This window comes from Stylophora pistillata, chromosome 10 (assembly GCF_964205215.1).
Source record: "Stylophora pistillata chromosome 10, jaStyPist1.2, whole genome shotgun sequence".
Classification (NCBI taxonomy): Eukaryota; Metazoa; Cnidaria; class Anthozoa; order Scleractinia; family Pocilloporidae; genus Stylophora; species Stylophora pistillata.
The window spans coordinates 13,141,338-13,168,924 of record NC_142528.1 but is presented as its reverse complement, the minus strand read 5'-3'; the positions used below and the strand labels follow the sequence as shown (position 1 = coordinate 13,168,924).

General features: G+C 39.3%; 4 protein-coding genes, 1 long non-coding RNA gene and 1 pseudogene across 5 annotated transcripts; 2 read left to right on the top strand and 4 right to left on the bottom strand.

Moving 5' to 3' along the window:
• Positions 1-332: 332 nt before the first annotated feature.
• On the bottom strand, positions 333-2,721 carry LOC148721875 (chromodomain Y-like protein). Its single transcript, XM_088735805.1, has 3 exons — positions 2,451-2,721; positions 2,260-2,348; positions 333-1,887 (listed from the first exon to the last, which is right to left on the bottom strand). The coding sequence occupies exons 1-3, from the start codon at positions 2,622-2,624 to the stop codon at positions 1,470-1,472; spliced, it is 681 nt and encodes a 226-aa protein (XP_088591931.1). The 5' UTR covers positions 2,625-2,721; the 3' UTR covers positions 333-1,469.
• An 82-nt stretch (positions 2,722-2,803) lies between these two features.
• Positions 2,804-10,529, top strand: LOC111319531 (uncharacterized). The gene is made up of 8 exons (XM_088735794.1): positions 2,804-3,035; positions 6,096-6,252; positions 6,365-6,922; positions 7,017-7,130; positions 8,219-8,332; positions 9,167-9,255; positions 9,853-9,984; positions 10,279-10,529. The coding sequence occupies exons 2-8, from the start codon at positions 6,177-6,179 to the stop codon at positions 10,351-10,353; spliced, it is 1,158 nt and encodes a 385-aa protein (XP_088591920.1). The 5' UTR covers positions 2,804-3,035; positions 6,096-6,176; the 3' UTR covers positions 10,354-10,529.
• A 148-nt stretch (positions 10,530-10,677) lies between these two features.
• On the bottom strand, positions 10,678-13,883 carry LOC148721874 (uncharacterized). The gene is made up of 2 exons (XM_088735809.1): positions 13,527-13,883; positions 10,678-13,337 (listed from the first exon to the last, which is right to left on the bottom strand). The coding sequence occupies exons 1-2, from the start codon at positions 13,528-13,530 to the stop codon at positions 12,769-12,771; spliced, it is 573 nt and encodes a 190-aa protein (XP_088591935.1). The 5' UTR covers positions 13,531-13,883; the 3' UTR covers positions 10,678-12,768.
• Positions 13,884-16,407: 2,524 nt separating this feature from the next.
• Positions 16,408-17,373, top strand: LOC148721873 (uncharacterized). The gene is made up of 2 exons (XR_015992108.1): positions 16,408-16,616; positions 17,051-17,373. It is a non-coding gene; the product is annotated as an uncharacterized LOC148721873 (long non-coding RNA).
• Positions 17,374-20,816: 3,443 nt separating this feature from the next.
• LOC148721872 (uncharacterized) lies at positions 20,817-24,708 on the bottom strand (annotated as a pseudogene).
• On the bottom strand, positions 24,334-27,524 carry LOC148721871 (uncharacterized). The gene is made up of 4 exons (XM_088736973.1): positions 27,329-27,524; positions 25,810-26,106; positions 25,049-25,361; positions 24,334-24,496 (listed from the first exon to the last, which is right to left on the bottom strand). Exons 1-3 carry the CDS (start codon positions 27,522-27,524, stop codon positions 25,060-25,062), a joined length of 795 nt encoding a protein of 264 aa, XP_088593099.1. The 3' UTR covers positions 24,334-24,496; positions 25,049-25,059.
• Positions 27,525-27,587: the final 63 nt, after the last annotated feature.

The following is a 27,587-nucleotide window of genomic DNA, read 5'->3' as shown; positions in this document are numbered from 1 at the left end:
ATCACTCTCAAATTTTTTTGATGAGGTAAATCAACTAATTAGCACAGGTACAATAGCAATTGATGGAGAGGATGTTGAACTAGAATTTTTTCTAGGTGGGGATATGAAGTTCCTTCTCATGATCCTGGGGTTGAGCTCAGCTACAGCTGATTATGCTTGTGCCTGGTGCAAAATTCACAAAGATGACAGGTGGGACACAAGCAAGCCCATCCACCATTACAATGAGGAACCAATGAGGCGCACTCTCGAAGAAATGAAAACACTCTGCTCTTCTAAAGATAACTTTGGATGCATTCATGAGCCACTTCTAAACATTCCACTAACACATGTAATACCTGATGAACTTCATTTATTGTTACGAATAACTGACAAACTACTACAGAATATCATTGATGAGGTACTGGAGAGGGATGCTGTGGAGGATTTTGATAAGCCTAGAGGCCAACCTAAAGGGATATACCTTACAAGACTAGTGAAAGCTATAAATGACCTGGGAATATCTTTTTCTGTCTGGAACAAAAAGAATGCTGATGGCTCTGAAAGCCAGGTCAAAGAATTTACAAGTCTCCTTGGGTCCCAGAAAAAGAAACTCCTGAGTGGATTGCCCTCTAACCTTCAGGAATTCCTGTACCCAAATACATCTGCAACAGTTAAACAACTGTGGGTTGATTTTGGCCACTTGTATGACAAGATTTCTGATTTTAACCTCACCAACACTTCTGCTCATGACATATTTCTTGATGCAAAGGCTTGGATTGAACTTTTCTGTTCTCTACGAGGTGTTCGCCAAGGGTATACCAGACCCAGAGTAACCCCCTATATGCACCTTATTCCCTACCACCTTCCTTTCTTTGTGCAAAAGCATGGTTGTCTCAAACAATTTACCGGGCAAGGAGTAGAAAAAAATAACGATGATGCTAAGAGAATCCACTTTCACAAGTCAAATAAGTGGGATGCTGCCAGAGACATACTTTGCACAGAAAGTAGGCAGTGGGAACTAAAGCACCATGAACGTAAGAAAGCCACCTACACTAAAAGGAAGCTAGATTACTGGGAGGATGAAATCCATCGAAAAAGGAAAGAACAACGGGCTTCTTCGGCAAGCACATCCATGTACATGGAACGGGTCGAGGATGATGAAATATCTGATGAAAGCCCCACTTGTGCCACCCAAGATTATAACAAGATGACAATTGCACAACTCAAAGAAGTCATCAAAAGAAAAGGAATGAAAGTGAAAAATATAACTAAATTTAAAAAAAAAGACCTAGTGGCTCTTGTCGAAAATTCTCAAGTACAATAAATATAATCTGTAAATTTACTTAGGAAATAACATTATTCAGTAAGTCTGTTAAAATTCATTTCACCATGCAAAAACAATGAAGCACTGAGAATAATAGGTTAACTAATTTAGTCCTCCTTGTACTCATTTACTGGTTACTGTATATCAAAATGTTATATAAATTTGACTAATTACATGATGATGAGACTTTAACAAACTTGACTGAAATCTTTTCAGTATAGGCCCTCGGGGCTTCAACAACAACCTCAGCCACCCTTTCATAGGTTTTTGGAGATAGGCTAAGGAATCTCCTCATTTTAACTGGAAACCTAATCCTAACTCCATCTCCATGTTTATCTAATATACAGCTCCAGTTGGTAGGAAGCTTACATCTACTAAAATCGTTTTCTTCGTATAATTGCCAGTTCTTTTCCTCAGCATGTCTTCCCTTTCCACTAAATAGATATTTGAAGACATCATGGCGAAATTCCAGTGATACAGCCTGTGTTGGACCTTTGTGCCTGAGAGCATCCGATAAGGAGACTCTCAGTCTGTCCACACACTCCTGGACAGTGTCCACATGTGGTTTTGGAGACTCAAAGTACCTGCAAAAAATAGTTAATTTTAATTTAAAACTTAAACGTTTTACTTTCACAACCCAGTTCTTAGGATGTGTACTTCCAAGCTCACTTGGTTAGTCAATATTGAGAGCTACACAAAAGCATTATAAAAGTCAACACTAACAGCAAGTACATGTACCAATGCAAAGTTGATAGCGGCCAGAGTGAACAGTCTTGTATAACCAAAACAGTGATTCATTACTGTTTTCTTATGTGCTTTCTTTCATATTCTTTCCATGTGTATGGTATCAGGGAAGTCTGTTGAAAGTTAGAGTACCCTTGTGTTAACAATCAGACAGCAAGTTGACCAAATTGATCAATATATTGCTAATGCGGTTAATGGTGAATATAAATTACCTCAACAAAAGTTGGGAAAGGTGTTCTTCAGGCTCCCAAGTATTCTGAAATGCGCTGAAGCCTTTCCACTTAATAAGGTATTTCGTTCCCTTAAAAATGTAATATGGATAAACTAATTAACGTGTCAATTTTTTCCTTTCATAAACTTATCATGAAATATAACTGAATATAATCAAAGCTTCGCGTTTTACCTCTGAGTCCTCCCGGCTTGTAATAATTCGCTCTGCCTCGAACAATCCCAAAGATTTACGTGCTGTTCTTCTTTTCTTTTTATTTTCATCAAATAGAGGATCCGCGGTGCTCAAATTGTGTAAGTCGTGGTACGAAACACGCTTCTTTGCAGATCGAGCCATGATCGCCGCCATATTGAATTCTCTTGATATTCTATTGTTCTGGAGTGTAATACGATATACCGCTGATAATTGTTAGCGGGCTCGAAATGTCCGTGATTTCTGGCGATGTCAGCGAAACCAAAGACAAGGAAAGCGGAGGTAGGAAAACATAAGTACCATATGTATTTTATTCTTTCTTACCAAAACACTCTCCGTAACAGGCTAGGTTTTTTACGAACATTTTGGAGTCGAAGAATATTGTTCAGAACAGCTTATATACGTGACAACCGCTTAGGAGTTATTATGCAATCACAACCCTTCACCCACAAACCTGATAATTTCCTCTTTCCGCATTAATACGTTTCATATGACGTGTATTTGTAATGATCTCCACGCATCATTTCGTTGCTCGCATTTTCGCCTGTCTAAAGACCGGTCGTTAAGGTAAGATCTCTTCTTTGAAAATTTCTTGTTGTTTTATCGTAATGAGACACAGCTTGTAATATCTAACTTTCGATTCAAGGTAACTTACGTGCTTGATCAGTATTGACTCAAACCAAATAAGGTTTGATAACTCACTTGCCAGTTGCTGATGTTTTATAATAGACCAACATCAGGAATTACCATCGAGTGATCAAGGCGGCTTTTCTAAGGTTTCATAGTATTCGTAATTTTGTTCCCGATATAGTATCAATTTTACTATATACAAGGCTTTTCATGATGATGCGCCATAAGGGTTTGCCCAGCTAACGTTAAAAACTCTGCGGAATTTTACAAAATTAAGCAACGTCTCTTGTAGATATCATTCCAACAAAACCATTTCGATTTGAAGTAATGCGGTGATATTCTGCGCAACATTGCTCTAATAAATGCTACAACGACGACGTATTTTTTATGAGACTTCCTTTCCTAACTCATACAAAGTTCGACGATAACTTAAAGTCGCACACCGCGGGTTGAAACGCTTGAAATAATTCAATGTGCGTGTCATCATCATAAATATTCGTGACTGAGAAAAAAGATACGACTGGTAATGGCAAACGAGAAAAGGAAACTCTTCAAACTTTTCAGTTTTCCTATTATTCACAGATCAACCTTTTAGAACATCTGCAATAAGGTTTCTGAAGCACATGTTTCTGCCGGTTTGCCTTCTGCCTCAGTAAAGGTTATGGTTGGCTGCTTTTCAAACAGACTGAATTGTGAATGTTAGATCTTACTGATCTTACAAGGTTGTGGGCCAATTTGGTTTTAGATCTTACTTAAGTAAGTCTTCTACTCCGAGGAGGTGCTTTTTTTTTATTTAAGCTGAATCATTTTTTACCGATATTAGCGGTTGTATGCGCCAGAAAACAATTAAGTTCTTTAAAAAGTACTTGCCGATTCATAATAGGTCTTCTATTCAACCTTTGTGTTCTTTGACGTATGCAAAATTCGTCAAGACTGACTCACTGAAAACAAACAAAACAGGAGTTAATGCAGAAGTCATTGCGAGTTTGCCCTCAGGAGTTTACCTCTCAAAAAAGTTTTGATTGCCTTCCAGAGGAAAAAATGTTAAGTTTTGGAAATGTAGGAGTAAGTGATGAATTTGGGGATTTCTTACGAAAAAACACACTTTAGGTTTATTTTCAAACGTGAAGCATCTTTTTTGGTAAACAAAACATAAAAGAAATTTCGCCGACATAACAAGAATAGATATAAAGAAACAGGAATGAAGCCTTGAGGGAACTTAATCAAAAAGGTCTGGGTCGTACCTTGCATTCCACAATCCATAGAGGAAAAAGCATTTTCCTGTCAGATTATACGTTTGCGAAGCTAACCGTAAAGCGAACGTGATATGCATTAAGTCAGTTACAAAGGACTGGACAGCTCGTTCATAGGAACTAAACTAAGATCGCTACCCCTTTCAGATAAAAACAAACTTAATCTTTCAGTAAAAAATCAATTTTGTCAATTCTTACATGTTCTGGTTACTTCTTTCAATTTTCATTTTAAATCGTTATCAGTCTTTCGTCATTAAATTAAATCATGTTTTCCACAAACGTGACGATATTCTGAACAGCTCCATGTTAATTTGCATTTTGCGTTCATCCTAGAGACTACGCACAAGCTTAAAATAACTCGATCAGTGTTATGCAAGATGACAGCTATTACATGTGAAGATACACTTTTCAATAGAAATATAAAGGAACAATTATTATAGATCATTATCACTGATTTCTCAGACAAAGCGTTGTCTAGTTACTCAATAACAACTATCCCGTGTTAGTTGCCATACTCTCAAAAGTTTATCTTACTTTACTTCTTTATCAAACATACTGGACCAACTTTTCAAAATGACTTTATTCATTTACGGCCTGAACCAAAACGCTTAACTGGCTCTTCATTTACTCACGGAGTATATCAAAGAAAAGAGTTTCGCTCTGTTAACTCTGTTATCTTCATCACGATTGTATAGTCTGGCGGAGTTGAGGCTCACAGGCATGAGAAAGAGCTAGGTGGTCTACAACCTTTCCTGCATATAAAGGGAAATGAGGGTAAAGTAAATGACCCAGTAAATACCAGAGTGAAGATCGTGAATACCGCTTATTCCCGTTTGCCGATAAATGTCTGTGGGTACTTAAATAATAGGTGGAGATGCATCACTTAAATCATCGCCAAAGAGGGTTTTTTTTTTAGATAATGATTATCATTTTGAGTGTTTATTTAAAACAACATAATACTTGAAAGCTTCATTGCACGAAAGCAAGTTTGAAGTATTTGTTGACATTCAAATCAAGTTGGATACTAAAGAGATGTAGTTGAATGGAACTCTCGAAAAGACGCATACTTCGGAAATCATAATATCCTAGTTTTAATCGTCGTTATAACGAAAAAAAAGTAGGTATAGGAATGGTTGCTCTCTTTGAGTAACGTGATTCTTCCGAAAATTCAACTGCGAATGCTACCATTTCGATAAACAACTACTCTAAGATTCACTCTGACGAAGGACGAAGGCTCCAAACGTTAGCTTTAGGATTTCTTTACGGCGACCACTTTAAATTAAAAGCTAATTATCTTTCAATACCCCCACCGACGAGGCACCACAATTTCTGTCGAAAGTCACCTGATTTTGGCGATTTTTCTTATGATATATGATATATATATAATTATGATATACGCTCTTCAGCTCCTCAAGGTCCAGCGTTGTTGTCATTCTTTGCCATCAGCTTACCAATATTTATTTCGTCTCCTTAATGCACTTCAAAAAAATGTACTTCTGTTATAATTCATTCAAAAAGTTCACGAATTTACTTGCACAAACTTACATTGTAGTTCGTATGGTGAAGAAACCTAACTAAAACCAAACGGCCTTTTTTTCGGACCGATTGAAGAATAGGTATAGAAAGGACAAAGTTTAAATTCTACAAAACTATTGAGGTCACGCAATAAAATTATAGCTTTTTCCCTCTTAGGTCACATTCTTGTGTTAACATTTTAACAGTTATTTTTCCTCTCTTTGCACAGAAGCCATCACGCAGAACATTATCAAATCAAGAAATTTAGCTTATCTACTTCAACAACCGTTAGCACTCTGTCGACCGCCTTATGATAATGATTGCTCAGCGTCTGAAGAGACAATTTGTTGCTCTTGTTGCCTGCATTCTGATTGGTATACCGGATGGTAAGTCGATTCTTTCTTTCTTTATCCCTGCTATTCACACATTACTTGCTAAAAGGGTGGCCCCAGCTAAAGTTATATTGATGCAATTAAAGTGTAAAATTTGTATCGGCAGGCTTTGCAAATACAACAATGTCATCTCCATCTGCAAGTAACATGTCATCAAAGGAGCATGCGACGGCATCTCCATCTGCACGTGACATGACATCAATGGTGCATATGACGCCATCCCCATCTGCAAGTAGCATGACATCAATGGTGCATGCGCTGTCATCCCCATCTGCAAGCAACATGTCATCAATGATGAATATAAAGTCATCCGCATCTGCAAGTGACATGACATCAATGGTGCAGATGATGTCATCCCCATCTACAAGTAACATGTCATCAACGGAGCATGCGACGTCATCCCCATCTGCAAGTGACACGACATCAATGATGAATGTGATGCCATCCACATCTGCAAGTAACATGACATCAACAGTGCATATGACGCCATCCCCATCTGCAAGTGATATGTCATCAATGATGCAAATGGTGTCATCCCCGTCTGCTATTGATACGACGACAAAGATGGCTGTTATACCATCACCATCTGCTAGTGAAATGGTTCTTACGGCAACGCCAAAGCCTACGTGTTCTCCAGGATTTACTGGAGGGAACTGCTCTATAAGTAAGTTATGAAATGCATTTAGATTTTGTTTTTTATACATTACCAGCCCCTATTAACAACGCGAATCGCTACTCTTTTTATTTCATTGTCGTAGATATTGATGACTGTACACACGATAGCTGTTCCGGAAATGGTCTTTGTACTGACAAAGTAAATGACTTTGTATGTGTTTGTAACGATAGTTACTTTGGAAAAAACTGTGAGGAAAGTAAGTGTCGTTAGATGTTCATTATGAGACTTTTAAGATACGAACTATTTGCTACTTTTGCAATATAACAAAGAAATATCTGATTTGATTTAAGTGGTATCATTTCAAGACAAAATACTTTTCTCTGTACGTGTCGCTAGTCTTGTATTACTCAAAATTTTAAATTAAGCCCACATCTCTTTCATTTTAAAGTGTTTTCATGGTGGAGCCGTATCATAGGATATCATCGATGATTTTCGTTAGCTTTCGTGGGTGAAAACGTTTTAGAGTTGAAGGCGATGGGCAAAAAGGAGAAATTACGTCTACTTCCATTGCCAGAAATCTGGGTCAAAAAGCCGGACGCGCGTGCGTATTGAGAAGTTAATGGCGGCGAAATCGTGTAACGAAATGTATGGGATTTCAACAAAAATCTAAAATACTACAAATACGAGTTAGATTATTCCTTAGCTCCGACTCGAAACATGTTCAGTAGAGATTAAGCTGTACTTCTAACATAACATTCAAAAGCTGTTTGTCTACTTACTTCCAGCAAAGTCAGCAATGTTCGATATTCGAGGCTAGCCATTACCTCTAGTCTGTTTCAAATATAGCGTAATCCATGGCAAAGGATCGCCGATTTGAGGAACTAGGGAGTCAACTAGCTCCGACTCGCATTAAATAAAGGGAAGTTCGAAGTAAGCAAATCGTCCATAAAAAGAGACATTTCTTGACAATGAGATACTTCCAAAATAGCTTGAAAATTGCTATTAAAAATACCAAGAGATCAGTTCAAAGTTGTTTTTCTTTTGCTTTTTTCTCCACAAAGAAGGTCCACAGAACTTCGTTCAATATTTTGTATTGAATCTGTCCTCACCGCCAGCTTTGTTTTCATCCGACTGCAATCCGCTGACCAATGAATGCGGGAGCAAAATGTCCCCGATTTCTGGCGATGTCTATGAAAACTTAGCGAAAGCTTATAAATTCTTGGTACAGATTTCATTTGAAATTTGAAAATGTACTTGGTTTTACCGACTGACGAAATATGTGTAACTTATGTACTTAATATTCCATCTTAATTCCATCTGAGTCATTCGCGTCTTTACCCTTAGAACTCAGTACCTGTAACCCAAACCCATGCGAAAATGGTGGAACTTGCGAAGAGGATGGTGTAAATTTTAAGTGTACATGTACTCCGGCGTTTGAAGGGGAAACCTGCCTATCAGGTAAGGGCGTGTCTCTCTGGCACTTCTCGTTCCAGTGATATATCGTTCCAGCGAAATACCGCGTGTACATATGGAATTTCCCGTCGAGTGTTCAACTCATTATATCTCACGAGTGAAGGCAGCGAACGAGTGAGACATCAAGTTGAACGCAAGAAGCGAAATTTTATATCTGCAAACAAACAAGTAATATTTTAGTTTGTTATAAACACGATAGGTGTTTACTGACAAGAAAAGCGAACTATATCAATGAATGAAATGAAAAGGATACACTATCCGCGAAAAAAAAATCGTAAAGTGCGGGGGCGATAAGGCTCAATATCTTTAAGGATCTTCTATTTTCCTGTCTAGATTTTTGAGGTTCTTTTCGGGATCTTGAAGGATCTTCAAAAGATCCGACTGAGCACGAGTCAGCTATATGCTGTTGTGTTTTTTGATCGTCGGCATCCAGGCTTCTGGGATTTCATTTTTACTCCACTTCCCTAATTATCATGATTACTTCAGCAGTAACTTGAGAAATGTACTGAAATAACTTACTGATCTAACTAACTAATCTAATCATTTTCACATTCTGTTTCTGCAAGCAACGAAGCATACTATTAAATTGAATTGAAAAATTAGAAATGTGCTTTAAAGCCGATCAACACTAGCAAGAAATCTGGAGTCAAAGGCGGCGTTCGAAAAACCCAGCTCATAGTGGCATATATGAAAAGCGTCATACTTTATATCATAGGCCTGTTGTGACTAAAAAACCTTCACCTGAATGATTTTTTGCGCCAACATAAGTTATCAGGATTTCCTGTTCTAATGGCTTTCTCGCTTACTTTCTTTTTACAGGAAAAACGACTGTCAAGGATTGGGAGATCGTGCTAATAGCAGCTGCAGCAATAATCTTTTTTCTTATAGTAGCTATTTGCGTTTTAGCAGTGAGTATTCAATCAACTGCTTTTCATTTTGGGATGGGTACTGCAATCATCAAAACCATCAACCATGGACATATCTGAAAGGATCGAATTTGGCGTGCTCGGCGATAGATATAGATGTATCCCTAATTGCAAACATGTAATTGGCTGGTCCTGGTCTGGGTACTTATCGAAAACTTTGTTCCGCGCTTGAAATTAAATGATCTTTGAAACTTATCTTTCTCCGCCGACCGAGCTTAAATTGTACCTTTTAAGAGCTCTACTGTGGTGCCAATTTCTTTGGTAGGGGAAGGGCGGGTAAGGGAGCGAGAGAAGGAACGGTTGGGAAAGATTACTCCTTCTAGCGAGGGAAGGAACGGAAAAGAGGGGTGGTTGGAACTTTCAATTTACTTTTTGGGCACAAAAATTTTTATCATCACTATGTGTTAGCTGTAGGAACGTGGTGGCGCACGGCATGACTCCGACGGAATTCTTTGATATCTACGACTGACAATGATTTTGAAAGGTTATAGCAACAAAAATATTGAGGCACAAAGGTTGTGTAGTTTGCTGTCAAGAGTTGCTTAGGCGTTATTTTCATTTATTCGTCTCTTTAAACAGATTAAATACAGAAACGCTGTTCGGGATGAAAAGAGAGAACTCTATGCTCTTGATGGAAACTGGGAATTAATGGAGAACGGATCTAACGGCTTGAGGGCTCATCCTGATTTCAAGAGTCGTAACGCACCACAGGTTTGTTGACCAGTTATTTTGTGGGGGATCACAAGGGTTTCAGGGGGGGACGGAGGGGAAAGGATCGGTCGTTGCTAACAGAGTATAAAGTGGAGAGTACAGAAAATTGACTGCCAATGAGAGGGAATCCTTAGAACATTACAGAGCCTTATAGAAGGAGGCTTACGTAAATTTTATTTTGACAGAAAAATTCCCCCTCTCCCCCTCTGGCGATGAGTAGCAATAACCGTTCCCCAAGACTTTCAAATTTACTTTTTCCTTGTCTGACTGATCTTGGCTATCTTTGTTTTACAGAGCTATGTGTCTCCAATGTATGACAAAGTATCTGGATCGGATAACAAAGCATATCACGAAGACAGTGCATTGTAGGTTTAAATAAAAGATCTGATTGATGTCATCGAAAAAATCAGCTTGTTAAAATGGGTCTTCGAACTCTGCGACCTAATCCTAACAGTCGGTTTCTTAACAGAACAACTTTATTTTATATATTTAAGCGATTCCAAGTTAATGGTAATAGAAGTTTGTTTCTCTGAGGTATCACTTAATTCTACGTGTGATAATTTTTTACTAGTCGGTAGATATTGTATAAAAAAGCGATAAACATTTTAGGGATTTAAGGGTCTAGAAAGTGTTAATGACATTGATCATATCTACAAAGTTTTTGTTTTTCATGCTTTATTTGTCCATTTTCTGGTCAACAAACAGTTAAATTCCATGCAGTGGGCCTGTTTGGTAACAGATTAAATATAAAGTCAATTTAATGTGTTGAAAACATCAGTGATCAGTTGCACTCTCGCTTGCGGCTCGTTTGCAACTTTTTGTTCTAATATCATTTCGACATATTATGTAATTCTTCTCTTAAAAAGACGGCGAAGTGACAACTGCAAAGCTGACTAACACGCCTAACATGAAAAACACCTGAGATGTTATTCTAACTAACAAGGCGAGAAAAATATGTAAATTTTAATAAAGAACAACAACAAATTCAATTCAATGAAGAAGTTGCGTGTCAGTCGTCCTTAAAGGTGTTTGTGCGGAGGGAAAATATCAACTTAAAGATGCGGACTTAACAAGTAGCAAAGAACAGAAGAGCTACGCAATCGTAATGGTTCCATGGCTTTTGAAAAGTTTATTGACAATCTTTCAAGTTTTCCTTTTTAAAATGTGTGGTGTTCACGGTTACGAGTCGTTTCGTAGCTACGGTCTTTTCGTATGCACTCGTTTTGAACCCAGATGGGTCGATTCGTACTCAGTTGGTTTCTTTTTTCAAATAGCAATATTAAGTGCGTCCAAAGGTTTTAGTACGTGGCTTCCATTCAGCAGTTTTTGTTATGAAAGTTACCAGTATACACAACAAAACATTGTGGTCTTTTACTTGCTTCAGATCATTCTTCAGACTTATTATACGCAACTGTCGAAATCAGTTCACACGCTCGCGCGCGAGTTATTTCGAAAGAGTGTTCGCGCGCGAGTTATTTCGAAAGAGTGTATATCGGGACGAGTACGAATTGACTTACAGTTTGGGTACGAACCGACTCAAAATGGCATGAATCAACTGATGGGAACGAAACGACTGGGTACGAGACGACCGTCAGTTGTATTGTATTGTATTGTAATCTTTATTTAGACACGATCAATTCATCAGCCTATAAAAATACATATCGCATAAGCTAAGATATTTAAAATTAAAACTACATACTATAACACTAAAGCTGCTTTCCGTGAATGCCGTGCGTTAGAGTTAAAGAATGTCATTAGTCTTACGTTTAAATAACCCCAGAGACTTTGTGTTCCTTATATCGCGCGATAAACTGTTCCATAATGTGGCACCATTGTAGCTAAAGCTTTTTCTGTAATAATTAGTGTGCGGTAGTGGAACATTAAGCTTATTCTCAGAGTCCCTGAGGTCATAAGCAGAGTCACGCCGCGTTAACTTTGAATATAGATACCCTGGAGCTAGCCCGTGCAGACATCTAAACATCATGGTGGCTTTATGGATTTCCTGCTGGCGTGCAAGATTTTTCCACCTTAAAACCTCGAGTAGCTCAGTTGCATTTCCATCATAGTTAAAGAATGTCAACACACGGGCTGCTCTATTCTGCAACGAAACGACTGGATTCCAAATAGTGCGAGTCGTGATTTGCTACCTGAAATATACGTGAACCGTTAATTTCTCTTTCGTTTCAAAAAAATCTCAAGATTTCCTTCAGAACCCTTGTACACAAAAAGAGAAATTAGAAGTTTTCCGTTTTATGTACGTGACGTGTGAATTCTTCTAAAATTCCTGCAGGAGGCAGAATCAATATCCCCACTTCACCCCCTTCCCCGACTTTCCCGCCCTCCTTTACTTCTTAAGTGTTGCAATAAGATTGATTGCCCTTACGATGTTTGAGTTTAGTAGAAATATATGATCCCCGAGCCATTGTCACACGTTCTTTAATTACTTCCTCAAGCTGCATACGTTGCATGTAAAGTGACCCTTACACTGAGGACTGAGATAAATATCAATGCCACCTGAATGGAAAATCCAATCGCATAAACACTTACTTTTTGTTTTCTTATCTAAGAAATATTTACATTGTACAGAAATTAAATCCGTAGAGACTACGATTAACTGTGCCGTTCGTCATTGTTAAAGTTGACTTTATAACTATTTAGTCTTAAACCGATAATATAAACCATCGCTGCTCACTTTTTATCTTGTTAACTTGGTCTCACTCTTTTTAGTCTTCCGCCTTTTCCTTTCCCATTACCTATACCCGCGCTGCCTTTTCCTGCAGTGGCTCAGCGATGTTTACCAGCTATCGATGCTCCAGCTGGTGGACCAGGGGGATAATCACCTTTTAATCCTCCGCCTTTCCCGATGCCTTTACCCGCGCTGCCTTTTCCAGCAGCCGTCGCGTTTGATACTTCGATGAAGATCACTCGAGGAGGCGGATTACGAAGAGCTGTGTACAACACAAACGCGTCTTTGCCTGTTTCAGGAAAGTTTACTTCCTCTTTGCTACATTTTCTTGCATTATTATCGGCACTGCATGTTGGAAGCAGTATCATGTAGCGGATGTCATGTTGTGGTGTTTGAAAAGAAGCATAGACATGTGCAGTGGCTCTTGCCTTTTGAGGACTCGCGCGACAATCAAGGTTGGTGCAGTTGTATACACAACAATACTCTTCAGTGACAGATTTCTCTGTGCACTTTTTCCATAACTCACCGGCACTACTTGCTTCAAGGGGCCGTCCTCCCACTGTAGCCACGGTTTTAGGTTTATCACCGGTTGTCAACACCGCATGGGTAAAGCCTAACGACCAACTAGGTCTTAAGCTAAACATTCCTTTGCCAGCATCTTTGAAGGCTGAAAGAAACGAAGCTTGATCAATTCCATAGGCATCAAAAAAATAGTCTGGAAGAGTTGACGCATCCCCCATGTTTCTCTGTGTATCTCTGGTCCTGATGGAGGAATAGTTGACGAGCTCTATGTGTTTACGCGACTATCTTTAATGCTTCATTACTGTTATTTTGACTATTTTAAGGTCTTGCTTACCCATTTCTAAATGTTCCACCCTCTTGAGATTCTTTGTCACACTGAGTGGCAATGACCTCTGATCGAGCCGAAACCTTGAAAGTGCTCAAAAAATGTGCAACTTCCAACCTTATCATGGTGGGTTAGGATTATACTTTAGGATAGTAAAACCTTATACGCCACCTTATTTCACCCTTGTAAATGTGCTTCTATAGCTGAAAGTGTCATGACTGCGTTCCTTTCACTAAATAGTTCGATATTTAATCTCATTGGGAAAGCAACAAGAGACAGAGACTCTTGTTCCTAAAAACCAACCACAATAACAAAGTCATCTTCGTGTTCTTGGTGTAACAATATAGCTCATGGAATCAAAGTTTTGTATCAGTTATATTGCTTCTATTGCTAAAAATGAAAAACAGGAAGATTAAACTGGGTGATGGAATTTACGTCCGCTGTACTGTATTTTTTTTTCCTTTAAGTATACTCAGTGGAGGAATCTATATCCGCTTATTTTACATTGTGACGCCATTCCGGCTTAATTTGTCCTCATTCCGCTTTCTATTTTCATGTAAATATCAAATAGATTAATCAACAGCCGGTTTCATCGAAGGAATTCACATCCTGTTATTGAATTCAATGTACAGTCTTTGCGACCTACTTTCAATCTTTTTTGATACTCAAGGTCTCCTAAATGTTGCCCATTAATTTCTTTGTTGGCTATTCATAATATATCGGTTTTCTACGGTCAAACCTGAAATGAGCAGTCCTCCGTCAAACGGTCAGTACTATTAAATCGGTCACGAACAAACTCTTGGAGTTCGTTTCCCATGTTTATACCACTAATGAAACCGCTGTTACACTGTTACAACTACTTATGTTATCATATCAAGAAGAGCGGTAAAACTCATTAGGCTTCCAAAATGGCTGATTCTATTCTTATTTACCTTTAGTAATCGTTTCAGTCCTTAAGAGCGATTGGCCTCTACTTTCTCCGTATGGTATCGCTCCTTAATTTGATGTTTAGGTCAGAGCTGGATAAAGAAATTCTTAACAACTTAAATATGGTTGAGAAGGGTCTGAAAGATACGCGTTAGAGTTAGAGCGTTTGAACACCAAACTGGTAATTTTCCCCAATGTTCACTTGTGTGTCGCCATTTTCCGTCCTTGAACTAGACACCAACTAAAATCATCATACTATGATTACTGTATACTTTTTTTTTTTAAATTAACTGTATACTTTATTTCTTTCACCATCTTTCCTTAGAATATACGATATTCTACCAAACTTATCATATATTTATTTAAGAAGAAATAAATAAATAAAAAAAAAAGAAGAAAAATTAAAGAAATACCCAACCAAATGTAGCAAAGCTAATCGAGTCGGGTGGTTGCAGACAATATTAAAACATATCAAGGAGGTTGAAAATAAAAATTACAATTAGGAGATTACAAAATCGTTAATTTAGAAAAGTGAAATTGATTCAAACAGGTATATGATTCATGAGTAAGAACGAAGCAAATAAAGTAAGTTAAATTATTACACGACTCGGGCAGTCAGAGGGCCAAAAACTAAAATCAACTAATCAAAATGCTCTATTGCCGGTCAATATTCTCTCAGTATTGGACCGGGCACTGTCCAGAATGGTCCCGAATGATACCGCACTTGTGTTTCTTTGAACTTCAGTCGTATAATAAATCTCTTATTAACGAAGCTTGCTCGGGACCGTACTGGAAGAATATCGGCCCTTGGTCTTTTTTGTACGGTCTTTTTTGTACTGTCAAGACCTCGGGCCGATATTCTCCTAGTACACTTCTCTCCAAATGATTAAATAACTGTTCTGTCAGTTCTCTTTACCAAAATAGTTTGCAGGTGATTTGGTAATTAGACGACTGTTTTTGTGCTTTATCGGGATTCTCTTAAACAGCGAGCCTTGACTTGTTTTCGAACTTGTTTTCACTGCATACACTTTTGCCGATCTGATTACAAGCGACTTTGATGGGAAAAGAACGTGGCGGGACAAAACCATGCACTGAGGTTATTCACATACTCGAAAGGCTCGTAGTTTACACAGTATGTCGATGCTAAAATTTGCCTTGTGGCTTAGTCACGGTTACTGCTTAATTGAGCTACAAGTTTATGTCACACTTCTTTCCAAATTACTGAATAACTGTTCTGCCAGCCGTGCCCTCTTCGTCAAAACACTTTAGAAGTGTTGTGGTAATTAAACGACTGTTTTTGCGCTATATCAGCATTCCCTTTAACAGGGAACCTTGACATGTTTTCCAACCTGTTTTTACTGTGCACTTTCACCGAGCTAATTACAAGCGACTCCGAGAGCAAAAGAACGCGGCAGAACGAAAACCATGCAAGGCTTAGATTACACGTGGATTCCACTTTGTCCATACTCAATCTGCTTTGTAGCCCGGTCACAGTCACTGCTAGTCGCTATACAGCCGTTCTTAGGGTGGTCACGCAACGCTCCTCCCTCACGTTCGTGGGGAGGAGCGTTGCGTGACGAGCCTAAGAACGGCTGTGTAGCAGACTAAGTCACTGCTTAATTGAGCTGCGAGTTTACGAAAGTTTGTACGTGCTGGTTCGCTCATTAGCCTTGAAGCTTGGAAGCTTCGCATCCATGCAGTAACGTGGAGCAAGCAGCTATGTAGCCAAGTAGGAAAAAATCACAGCTCATATGTGGTTCAATACCTTTTAGTCCACTTTGCCTGTACTGAATCATATCTACAGTTGTCGCTTAGCAACGATCACTGACGGTCAAGCAACTGCGTGACCACGTACTCCTGAAACTACGTAGCTATCTCGTCATGTCGTAACGAATAATGATTATACAGTAAGAGTAGAGGAACTAGAGAAAACTAAGGTTATACCAGAATTGACATAAGAGAGCTTAAGCATCGGACGTTTTTGATTCACGGACGTCAACCGGAAGTTTAAATATGAGCTTCGCAATCAGTACGCATGTGCAGACGTTTTTGACGTGAGGTTGCAGACGTGAAAGTGGGATGTTTGCCGTGCGTGTTGTTTTGCTTTGTTTCAGGACTGTCTCAGTACAAGACTGACATCATGTCTTCATTTTCAATCGTCAAATCAAACCCGTAAGTACATTGTAGGTTTCATAAGAAAGTAGTTTTTTATCTGCACTTAAACAATAACTTTTAAAAATGGGACAAAATGTGCCTAACTTCGTGTTTGGCACAAGTTTCCGCAGGTTCTGTTACTTGGTTTTGTTTGATCGTGAATTCTTTTTTTGTTTGTCGCCATTCTTTTAGTTATCCTACGAGCAGAGGTTTTTTCCAGAACAGGAAAAATACTTATATAATAGCAAGTTATCTTGCCATGTGTTTGTTTTTGTTATTAGTTGTTTTCTTTTTGTCGAGAGGTTTATGTCGTTGCCGTATTTCACGTTCAAGAAAGTGCATTAATTTCCCCGCCATTAAGCTTTGTATTTTTAGTGCTGAAATGTGATCGACTATTTTATACAGCTACTACCTACAGTAACACTCGCTTCTATCTTTTTTCTTTTATGTAGTGGGCCTATGGAATGGTCTGAACAGCACGACGTAGCACTAATGAAAGAAGTCAGAGTGCAGAATCCGTTTAAAGCAAAGAAGAAAACGAGCAACCGAGCGCAAATATGGCTGTCGATCGCAGAGGCGCTAAGTGGATTACAAGATCCGTTATTCAAGGATTCAATGACAAAAGGATCAGTGCAAGATCGTTACGTTTTGTAGTGCAGCCCCTTTATTCGATATAGCATCCGTGTAGGTGTTGAAGTCACGTGGATTCAGTAGATCATGATTCCACTGACACAGTTTGTGACCATGTATATCGTAAATATAATTCATCACCGTATTTGATATCATGCTAAGTTCAGGAACCGGTCGGCCGAATCGTGCGAGCATGTCGCTATATCGGTAAGGAAACGACATTCGCCTGAGCAAAATACATAGCCCCTCTAACTCGTCGGCAGTGGTTCTCTGATTACAGTGGAAGGTGTCCGGTAGTCGAAGCGCATCAGCCAGCAGTGGAAGGTCCTTTTTTTCAACTCTAAACTCGGACTTGCACTCAGGTTCCTCGATACTCTCGATACTAAACCTCGCGTATTTTTCGTACGAAAACTCAGGGTTTTTTGACGAATTCTCTGTCAGTAATAGCAACAGTTCCTCATCTGACACCAGTCCTTGGTCATGAGCGATTAAAAGTGATTTTCTCACATCCTTTAAATACGGCATGTTGCAAATTACGGCCACATTTCCTTTGTAAACAATGACCAAAAACGTGACAACTGTGATCAGCTGTCACGTTCGTGGTGACGCAGGTGTCCAGCTTAAGTAAAAAATTTCGCGCCTAAAACGCCGTTGTCGATCCAGTCTCCCCCGGTATTCTGACGTCCGTGACATCAAAAACGTCTGATGCTTAAGCTCTCTATAGATAAATAATAGTCTCTTAAAGCTGCAAATCGCATATTTCGGTTTCCAGATTTATTCGTACTAAACGTGTTTTCCGTTAATTGTAAGGTGCACATATTTAACAAATGGTAAACACCACAGCGTACACTATTGAGTTATGGATGCACGCGGGAGGTTGCTAAGCACGAAAGAAGCGTAAGAGTCGCTCGAGGCGATAGCCGAGAGCGACTCTAGTTTCTTCTGTGCTTAGCAAACCTCCCAAGTGCATCCATTACTCAATAGCGTACGCCGTGGTGTTTACCATTTGTGATACATTGTAGTTAAAGAGTTCCCTTTTATTTAACAAATAAGCAGCGTACACCCATGGGCAAATGGGGGACGCTAAATTGAGCAATCAGAGCGCGCGCTTTACTTTGGTTATGTTATAATTAAAAATTTAGGCCTCACAGAACAGCGTATGCACGTGAGTTAAGGAAAATTTCAGACATGCGCAGATGACGTCCATTGTTGTGTTTACTTCTCCCCTCTACGCTTTTAAAACTTTACCGTTGAATATCTTATCAAAACACAAAGTCTCTGGTAGTTTAATACTTGAACCGCGAAGACTGCAAGGGAGTTAAGGAGTCTACCGTTTTATTTTTTCTCTTTTCATCGACTTAGTGTTAGAAATGCTATTTTTTCGTACTGTTTTGTCATTCACTACGCGTGGTGTTTATATTATTTGGAATTTCGAAAGGGACAAGTTCAAGAATTGGCATTGTAGTTTCAAGGCAAAATGAGGTTTGGAGTCCACTGTTGTTCCTATGAAAGTTATTTTCATGTTTTTGACGCGCGCTCGAGATGTCATGGAGGAATGAAATATATCGACTGAGCTGAGTTAAAGCAAGTTACTGAAGCGCACGATGCTCGAGGTAAGATTATAAATTAGGTTATCTTGACACTATCTTGGGGTGTGTTGGTGGTAATGGGTCAATTAGCTTACATTCAATATCGCCCACCCGAGATCGAGAGTGAACTCCGGTTTATTCGTCAACAGCAACCAAGAGCAGTTTATCAATCACTTCTCGGGTACTCATTGGTACTATTGACGATGTTTGACTGATATCGATTGTTAAATCATTGCTTATTTCTTTTGGGCGCTTTTAATGTGAAGGATCGACCAATACACTGATTCTTTTTAGACCACACTGCATATTCAATAATTTGTGTTCGTCCAGGTACAACAAGTTGCCTGTATGTGAAAAAAAAATTCCATCGGTGTAGATATTTAATAGTTAGAAGAAAAACATTGAAAGGATTTGTCCTACTTATCTTTTACACGGATTAAGGAAAGACAGGATAATGAACTTGGCACATTTTTAACAGTTCCAGTGTCTAAATCTAATTTATTACTGTTATACATTGGACACTAACTGTATGTAACATAACATTGGCTGCATCACTTAGCTTTGCCCATCCTATACAAAATGATTCACTTATTATGTACAAGAACACCAATACAAAAGTCATGTACTTATCACATTAAAAGTTACCTACTGCTAATGATATGTTAAATTATACATGTGCAACAGTATGATGATATAATCTACATGTAGTTAGGGTAAAGGTAAAGTCTGTTTACGAGCTTAGTGGCCCATTAGGCCGGTGCTTAACTCTGGTTTCTGTAGCATGAAGCGGCTAGGAGTATTTCTACTCCCCCCTGGATGAGATGCGAGTCCATTGCAGGGTTACCCCCAGCATTAAATTTGCTGGTACCCATTTAAACACCTGGGTGAAGAGAAGCACTGTGAGAGTAAAGTGTCTTGCCTAAGAACACAACACAATGTCCTGGCTGGGGCTCGAACCCAGACCACTCAATCCAGAGTTGAGCGCACCAACCGTGAGGCCACCGCACCTCCACACATGCAGTTAAATGTTACATTTATTATGGTCTTAAACTACTGTAGTGAAGTGACAGCATTTCAATGTTTGTTTAATATTCTACTAAGCTACAGTCATGCATAACAATTTAAAATCAGATATATTACAGCTTCATTTACCCACTGTTCATTTTGAATGTAATGTACAATTCATTTAATTCAAGATCCAATACAACATGATTATACATGCATGTCTCAGCTTTGGCTCCATGCACTTTACTTATACCCGGTAAAACCAGTTACAATATCGCAAAGCTAACATGCTACATACACTAAAACATTCAATTCTGTTTACTTAACTAAAATGGCATATACAACATGCTTTTATCAGGTTAGTTCTAACATGTTGTATTGAAACATTTATTCATTATTGTGTCTCTGTGTGTAAAAAAATGCATTCTTGTTAAGATACATTTACTTCATGCAGTGTGGGTCAGTGAAATTAGTTCTTATGTACAAATCTAAAATGTTTAAAAATTACTGAGCCACCCCCATGACTACTTTATTCTTCATGTGTAGGCAATGGTATAATATGTACAGTCATGTGGGACCTGGAAAGACAAGTAGTTGGAGGTTGGTAGACATTTGGAAGGTTTTGTAGACACAACTGGCATTCTCTTGGTAGATCAAAAATTGATAGCTCCTCCCCATAGTTCCACACCTTTAGCACTGCTAGCTGCATGAGTCTTGGAACCTGTCCATCAGGTGTACTGGTAACTCCCTCAATTACTGTTGGGCTGAATGACCTTTGTCCCTCCAGTGTAGAAGCTCCCTTGGCAGAAGCCTTCCAGTGAAGTTTAAGTTTGTGACCATCAGCTTTTATTGACTGAATCATATCTGGTAAGTCACTATTTGCTTTCTTTTCTATCCAAGCTTTAAGGTAAACATCCTTTGCTGTAAGTGGTCCGTGTGTGTTATTTTCTCTAATTTTGTTTAAGTTTTTTCTTGCCTCTTGCAAAAGGTCTGTGGTGAGTATTTGGGCCTATTCTTTCATTCTTTCTTCATGAACTTCACATGCAGCTTCTGTGGCCCTGGTGTTGGTTTTTCCACTGCGTAGAATGTTCTCAAAAAATGTGATTGAGGCCTGTTTTGATAACTCTGACATGTTATCATTAAGATACAGTTGTGAAAGGTTGAACTGTCTTTCTGCAAGAACATTGTTTACTGGAAGACTGAAAATGTGCTTAGGGTAGAACTCGAACAGCTTTGGAGTGGCTTCTTTACTTATGAGTGAGCTCTGTTGTGATAAAGCCATTTCTTTGATCTCACATAGCAATTGGGGTTCCTTTAATTTCCAAAGAGTGGCCCATTTAATTAATCCAACTCTGTCCTTAGAGACCAACGTGAGAATGTTATGTCCATGAACATGAAAGGAATTGTTGACTGAATGTTCTTTTTGATTTTCAGGTCTGACTGGAATTCCAAGAAGCGTTAAAACCGAATGCCAGAAATGACTTTGGTATCTCTGATCAGCTCCCATTCCAAACAACTTAGGAAAAGTTAACAACTCTGCTCCATGATCTTTGATTACTTTAATCGCTTCTTGTAACATTGGCCTCTGCACTTGTTTGTAAAAATGGTCAATAGCTGCAGGGTCTTTCAATGACATCTTTACCTGTTGTGATGTTAAAGGAAAATGTTCTGATGGAGACTTCAACATTTCACTTAAAGTTTCATGGTGTTTCAAAACAGTTGCTGGCCATAACCGTGCTAGGTAACCACTGGAAAAACCAAGTTCTGCATAACTAGCTTGGGATGTGTTCAGAGATGGGATGATAAACTTGTCAAGGAATTCAAACAAAAACTTGATTTCAACTTGGATCATAGGACTTGAGCTCATCTTAATGACATCTTGTCATATAGTATGGTGGCTATATGATTTTGGCAATCGTTGAAGAAGATGCTCAGCAAGCTGTAAACAAGCTTTTCCATACTTAAGATACCACTGGAGAGTCTCATGATAATACGTCCACCTTGTCTCAATGAATGTCTGAGGAAGGGGTGGCTCTTTACTAAGAATACCTAGAGAAACATACATAACTTTGTATTGGCTTGGACGCTCATGATGGAGCCAAGATATTTTTTATAGTAATTGTAAAACATGGGGGTTACTCATGTCACCCTTTGCCCCAAACCCAGCCTGGCACATTCTTCTCAGCATGATGTTTAGTACATGTGGGTAGCATCCTACAAAAAAAACATTTCCTTTCCAAAAATTTTGGTGTTGTTTGCTAAGAGACCATTTACTTTTCCCTTTTGGGTAGAGGCATTGTCTCCAACCAACCCCAAAACATTGGTGATATCATATTCGTTTTTCACAACGTGATAATCCACGTCAGACTGGTGTTTTCTGGACCCGCTTGCTGTAAGGCTGGTTGCTAGGACGTAAGCTTGAGGCTTGCTCTCTATAGGGCACCAGGTGTGAACACCCACTATGTGCCTCTCTTCTCCTCCCTTGTGGGAGTCATCGCTCTGGAGATGAAAATCGTACTTGGAGTTTGAAAAGCGCTTCAGTAAAATTAGTTTGTCTGCTTCACCTAAGAGAACATTCCAGTCAGAAAGTGTACTTGGGGAGACAACAAAGTTTGTTGGGGGGCTACAGTCAAACAGAATATTGAAAATCAGATGTAGTGCTACAGGTGTGTTTTGATAAGATAACAAAGTTGCATGTTGCATGTATCTGACACAAGCCATAAACATCAAAATTCTTTGGTTGTATCCATTGTTACCATGTGCAAATGTCTCCACAAGGGAATATCCCTTTTTGACAAACTCATTGTTCCCCTGCAATTTCTTTTTCAGTTTTGAGGAAGGAGATCTTGTCCCCCTTAGCTTGTGTCCCACTTGTTTTCCTTTTTTTTCGGTAGACGTAAGTTTGTTTTGACACTTTTTCTGTTGAATTTGGATCCTCAACGCGTCCTTTTTCAATTGAATGTTCTTTCCTTTTACAAATACTGAAATTATGGAACGGTGACAATTTAAATTAGTCAAATGTAACTCACGGATTTCACACGATAGAGTATGGAAACAAAGAATACAAAGTAAAAATGCCCGACTAGAAAACAAATCTAGTGAAAAAAATGGTTATCACAATTGAAAGGTCGAATAACTGAAACTATAAGTATTACGTTTCCACGGCGGTCCGTGTGCAGATAATTTTGTTTATGTTTGTTAGAACTTCCAACTTAAGCCTTAAAACTTCACTCATAAAACTCTCGATACTGTATGACACCTAAAGATACACGTCGTTATGATTTGTTGCCCGAAAAATTAACTTGGCTGTACATTTATTACTGACTATGCGGCCATATCAACTACTCTACCTTAACATTCGAGAGGTTTTTCTTTTTCGGCTCTGTTTGGTGAGATTGTTATCGGTTTATGATTAATACCATTTAAAAGTGGTATCAACTACGATCGCGCAAGTTGCAACCGGCGAAATTTCAGAATGGGAATGAAAATCAGTCACCGTAATTGGTGGCTCAGACAATCTGCAGTGGTATTCATAGACAATTGCAAGTGTTTGCATTTTCATTCCCTCCTGAAAACACTTGCCCAGACTGCGTCTTGGGGTTTTGACTGTTCCTTTTAGATTGGCGTTTTCGGATCTCACCCGTTACACTCTCGAATCGATCGAGTTTTTCTTCACTGAAAAAGCTGGACACTTGCACTGCAACGCCGCTTTTTTCTATTTCTTCGGAATAATTCGCATATTTTCTCGGCTTCGTTTTGACTGGTGGCAGAATTTTTGCAAGAAAACTGGCTACCGTGAGCTCTGTTACGTGCCATCAGGTCTCATCGTCGGCGAGTCGGCCGGCGATTTAATTAACAAAAATCTATAACTTTGATGTAAACAACTCACGGCACGAGCCCGCGTTCTTTTTCTCAAGCAGTGTTACAAAGTAATGTAATCTGCGCATGTCTGAGATTTTCATGGGGTTACGGTTTCCATGGGTGGAGTACCTTTCCGTGAGGCCTAAAACTATACATCCTTAACGGACTTCCTGTAAACGTACCGAGAGGACGATTTTGACGGGGAGGGGAAGATGACGATATAAAGTTATGAAGGTGTAGTCTGATCGTCCGGGTGAGTGTAGTCTTGAGAAGGACTGTTGTCGGTGGTAGTGACTGACGTTTCGAAAACCTGTGGGGAAGTGAATTCCGCACAGGTTGTCGAAACGTCAGTCACTACCACCGACAACAGTCCTTCTCAGGACTACACTCACCCGGACGATCAGACTACACCTTCACATGTTACCCACGGGTTCAAGCCATTTACTGCGATATAAACTTATTTTCAATGAACCAGTAAAAAACCACGCAGGAGCCGACACATAAACAAAGTGGATTTGCATAGGAAAGATAGTGTAGGAAATAAAAGAAGCGCAAAACTGGTGGAACTATCTTTTATGAGTGGTGTAGGCACTAAGTGAAATAATGGGATAGCCTGCTGAAGGTCCTGCCACGAAAAATGAGACAAAGAGTTGTATTTTTGAATGTCCTTTATTTACCCACTACGTGTACTAGAAGCTGCTTCCGTGGCCAAGACCCACACAAAGGCGCTAGACTACTGTTTCACATTATACTGTATACTGTATCTATTTCCGGCTTTATGAGTCGTCCGTTCCTGAATTTGGTGTCCTTTACCTGTAAATTAATGATTATAGATTTCTCAACATTACTAGTCAACTGTATTCGGATGCCCAGTTCTCTACAGGGGACGTTAGAATTAGCGATCGGGTGTATCCTCACCCAATTCTCTCAGCTAAAGACTACGTGTCAGACTGACTTTCATACTTGTAAGGAGCTTTTGCTGGCTTCTCCAGCATAAACGCAATGAATGGCAATATTGCAACCATTCGTAAGGATGGGATGCAAGCCAACTCAGGTCTTCCCTTGTATTTTTCAGATTTCTACGAGAGCTCTTCGCTTTGCGCATTAATTTACAGATGGTTGGAGGATTTCTCTAGAATATAGGTGTCCCTAAGAAAGCTACTCTTTATCACAGACGGAAGTCAAGTTCAGACTATTCGACCTTTGAACTTTCAGAATACAACCTTTTCAAGAGGTCACTTCTCCAAGTTTACAATTAAATCAAGAACACGAAGCACGTGACCTTCAGACCAACTCCTCAGCCATTTCTTATCTCCTGCGCGAGAACTTATATCACCTAGTAATTAAGATGACAGTACAACCTACCTCAACAATTATTACTCCAAACGATAAACGAACATGTCACCGTTAATATCTCTTCCGGATCCTTTACCACTTTTCCCAATGGAACATTTTGAAGATTTCCCGTACAGTTCGTACTTGTTTTTGCCACTCTTATCTGCCCAGCATGTCTTATCGTCAGCACCGAATAGCTTGTAGCCAAAAGACTTAGCCTTCTTTCTGCAGTGATCAAAAATGATTTCGTTCCCTTGATAGTTTTCAACAGTGTCATCTATCGAGTCTGGTAGAGCCAGAATAGGTCCCTTGTTGACGTAGCAGCCTTTTTGCTTCCATTCGCCTTTGTGAAAAATAATGAGATGAATTACGATTGTAATGATATACATGAAAAGATTATGCGCGTCTGAGCGATTCGCACTCTCGAGGCCAGACAGATTGCACAGAGCACTTATTATGATGAATTTAGAAAATGTTTTGATTCTCTTCATTTGCAGCTTTACTTTCGTTAGGCAAGGAAATAATTTTTTAAGGAACATTCTACATTCCCTCTGATAACGTGTTTTATTCCTGATATAATCTTTCACTCTTACCACTTAGTTGCCCGATAAAAAATTGATAAATTGTAAATAAAAGTAAAATGAAAAATTGACATTATTGGAGGAGATGTCAATAGATTAAGGAGGTAACATCGGAGGTGGCGTAAATAAGAAATATCATTAGACTAGCCAACTATTGTTAAACATGAAACTTCGCACACGTTTCATTTACTCCATGGATGGACTACTCACCTTCCTCTTTGATGTAAACAAACATCGTTTCATACTCTGAAAGTCCGCCACTTAATCCCTTCCTTGTCTTGCACGTTCCTGATGTTCCATATTTATCGAATGTACGTATACTCTCAGTGTTTTCACCAGTCCAGCATCTCCTGTCGTCCATACCAAACAGGGTAACATCTCCACTGTCAGCCGCTGAAGTGCAAGCTGCATAGCGGGAGCTTATTGATGGCTTGCTACTGACTCTCTCAAGGAGCTGTCCAAGGGCGCGATCGCTATTCATAAAGCAGCCAACGGGCCTCCATTCAGCTTTTGAAGAAAGGGAAAACATTATTTTGTGACATGACCCTGAAATAATGCTATTCTCCATGGCAAAAGTTGTAGTCCATCGCAGATTATCTCTTGCAATTTAAAATTCTTCAGGAGTCAGCCCCAAGGTAAGTGGGGTAAAGTGAGTCAGCCATCTACACCCCCAGGGTGGGTGGGATAAAGTGCCTTGCTTTAGATAAAAAACACTATAGCCTGGACATCCTCAATCGTGAATAATGAGTAAAGGGGGTAAGTTTCTAAAGAAACTGGTGCTGCGTCGGTAGGGGTATTAAGGTAATTTGGCTATACCAACTAAGTTGAAATTCTAAATTGGCCACCGTAAAGAGTTAAAAAGCTGACGTTTCGAGCGTTAGCCCTTCGTCAGAGCGAAAGTGAATAATGAGGTTGACTTTTAATTGTTTTTTATTGATCAGGTGCACTTATACATATTTGCAAATAAAGTCGCGGCTTAGATATAATTTTTAAAAAGCGTCTTTTCTGTCATTTGGATCACTGTTCTTAGTCGGGCTTTATCTTGTACTAGCTAGGTGATTTCCGTCGAGTTATACTCATAAAAGAAGATTGAGTTATAATAACTGGAGAAAAGCTCGCTGGTTCTGTTTGCTTTCAAGCCTTCTGATGCACATTGCCGGTGCTCGTCTCGGCTTCCGAAACACGCCGCTTATTTGATTGGGAGAATTGCTACTCACTGAGTTTTAGCTGAAAGTTGTTAGACGCAGGTTACCCTGCTTCATCTCTTCAGGCTCCCTTAAAAATTTGCATGTATGTTTTGATACTCCTGACTGGAGGGATAATGAACCGTAAGCTAGATATAAGGCTTATTGAACAGACAAATAGCTGTGCACTGTGTGTATAAAACTTTGTACATTTGCTGACCGTCCTCTGTTAAACAATAACATGAGATCGCCAAATGCTTCGTTGTTTGCGAACAAATCTCTCGACAGGAATTTGTTTGTCGCTGCACGGAAATTAATGGCACCTTCAAAAATTTCGAGGTCCAACACTTGTTAAGACGCATTTGTTAATATGCCACGAGGAAAACTCTTCTGACAAATGCATGGTCATTTTTGAGACGAAAGTTTCCTCAGTTTCGCCGTCGTGACTGCCTATGGTTCTTTTCATAACACAACGACTCTGCCAAGACCACTGTGTCTCCAACACAGAAGGTAAAAGGACAAGTATAAAAAAGTCCTCTACTTACGTCCACACTTAAAGGTGTTGCACTCTTTGGTCTCCTGTTGGTCTCCATCGCAATCTTTCCCACCAGCTCCAGGCTTAGGATTGTTACATTTTCGTTCCCTGATCTGTTCTCCTCCTCCACATGTAACCGAGCACTCACTCCACTCACCAAATTCTCCCCATCCACCGTCCACTGTGGAAAATGAGAATCGCAACATAATACTTCTTAGAAGTGATGAAGAGAAAGTGATTGAGGGTTAATAACATGAGAGGACCAGGCC

Excerpts from the sequence above, each read along its gene's own strand:
- LOC148721871 (XM_088736973.1), bottom strand. The coding sequence starts at position 27,524 with ATGTTGCGATTCTCATTTTCCACAGTGGACGGTGGATGGGGAGAATTT. Across the intron at positions 26,107-27,328 it reads CAACACCTTTAAGTGTGGAC|CTGAATGGAGGCCCGTTGGC; the intron begins GTAAGTAGAGGA and ends TTTCTTCAAAAG. Across the intron at positions 25,362-25,809 it reads TGTTTACATCAAAGAGGAAG|GCGAATGGAAGCAAAAAGGC; the intron begins GTGAGTAGTCCA and ends TTTTTCACAAAG.
- LOC111319531 (XM_088735794.1), top strand. The coding sequence starts at position 6,177 with ATGATAATGATTGCTCAGCGTCTGAAGAGACAATTTGTTGCTCTTGTT. Across the intron at positions 7,131-8,218 it reads TGGAAAAAACTGTGAGGAAA|AACTCAGTACCTGTAACCCA; the intron begins GTAAGTGTCGTT and ends CTTTACCCTTAG. Across the intron at positions 9,256-9,852 it reads TAGCTATTTGCGTTTTAGCA|ATTAAATACAGAAACGCTGT; the intron begins GTGAGTATTCAA and ends CTCTTTAAACAG.
- LOC148721875 (XM_088735805.1), bottom strand. The coding sequence starts at position 2,624 with ATGGCGGCGATCATGGCTCGATCTGCAAAGAAGCGTGTTTCGTACCAC. Across the intron at positions 2,349-2,450 it reads CAAGCCGGGAGGACTCAGAG|GGAACGAAATACCTTATTAA; the intron begins GTAAAACGCGAA and ends TACATTTTTAAG. Across the intron at positions 1,888-2,259 it reads CTTTCCCAACTTTTGTTGAG|GTACTTTGAGTCTCCAAAAC; the intron begins GTAATTTATATT and ends TATTTTTTGCAG.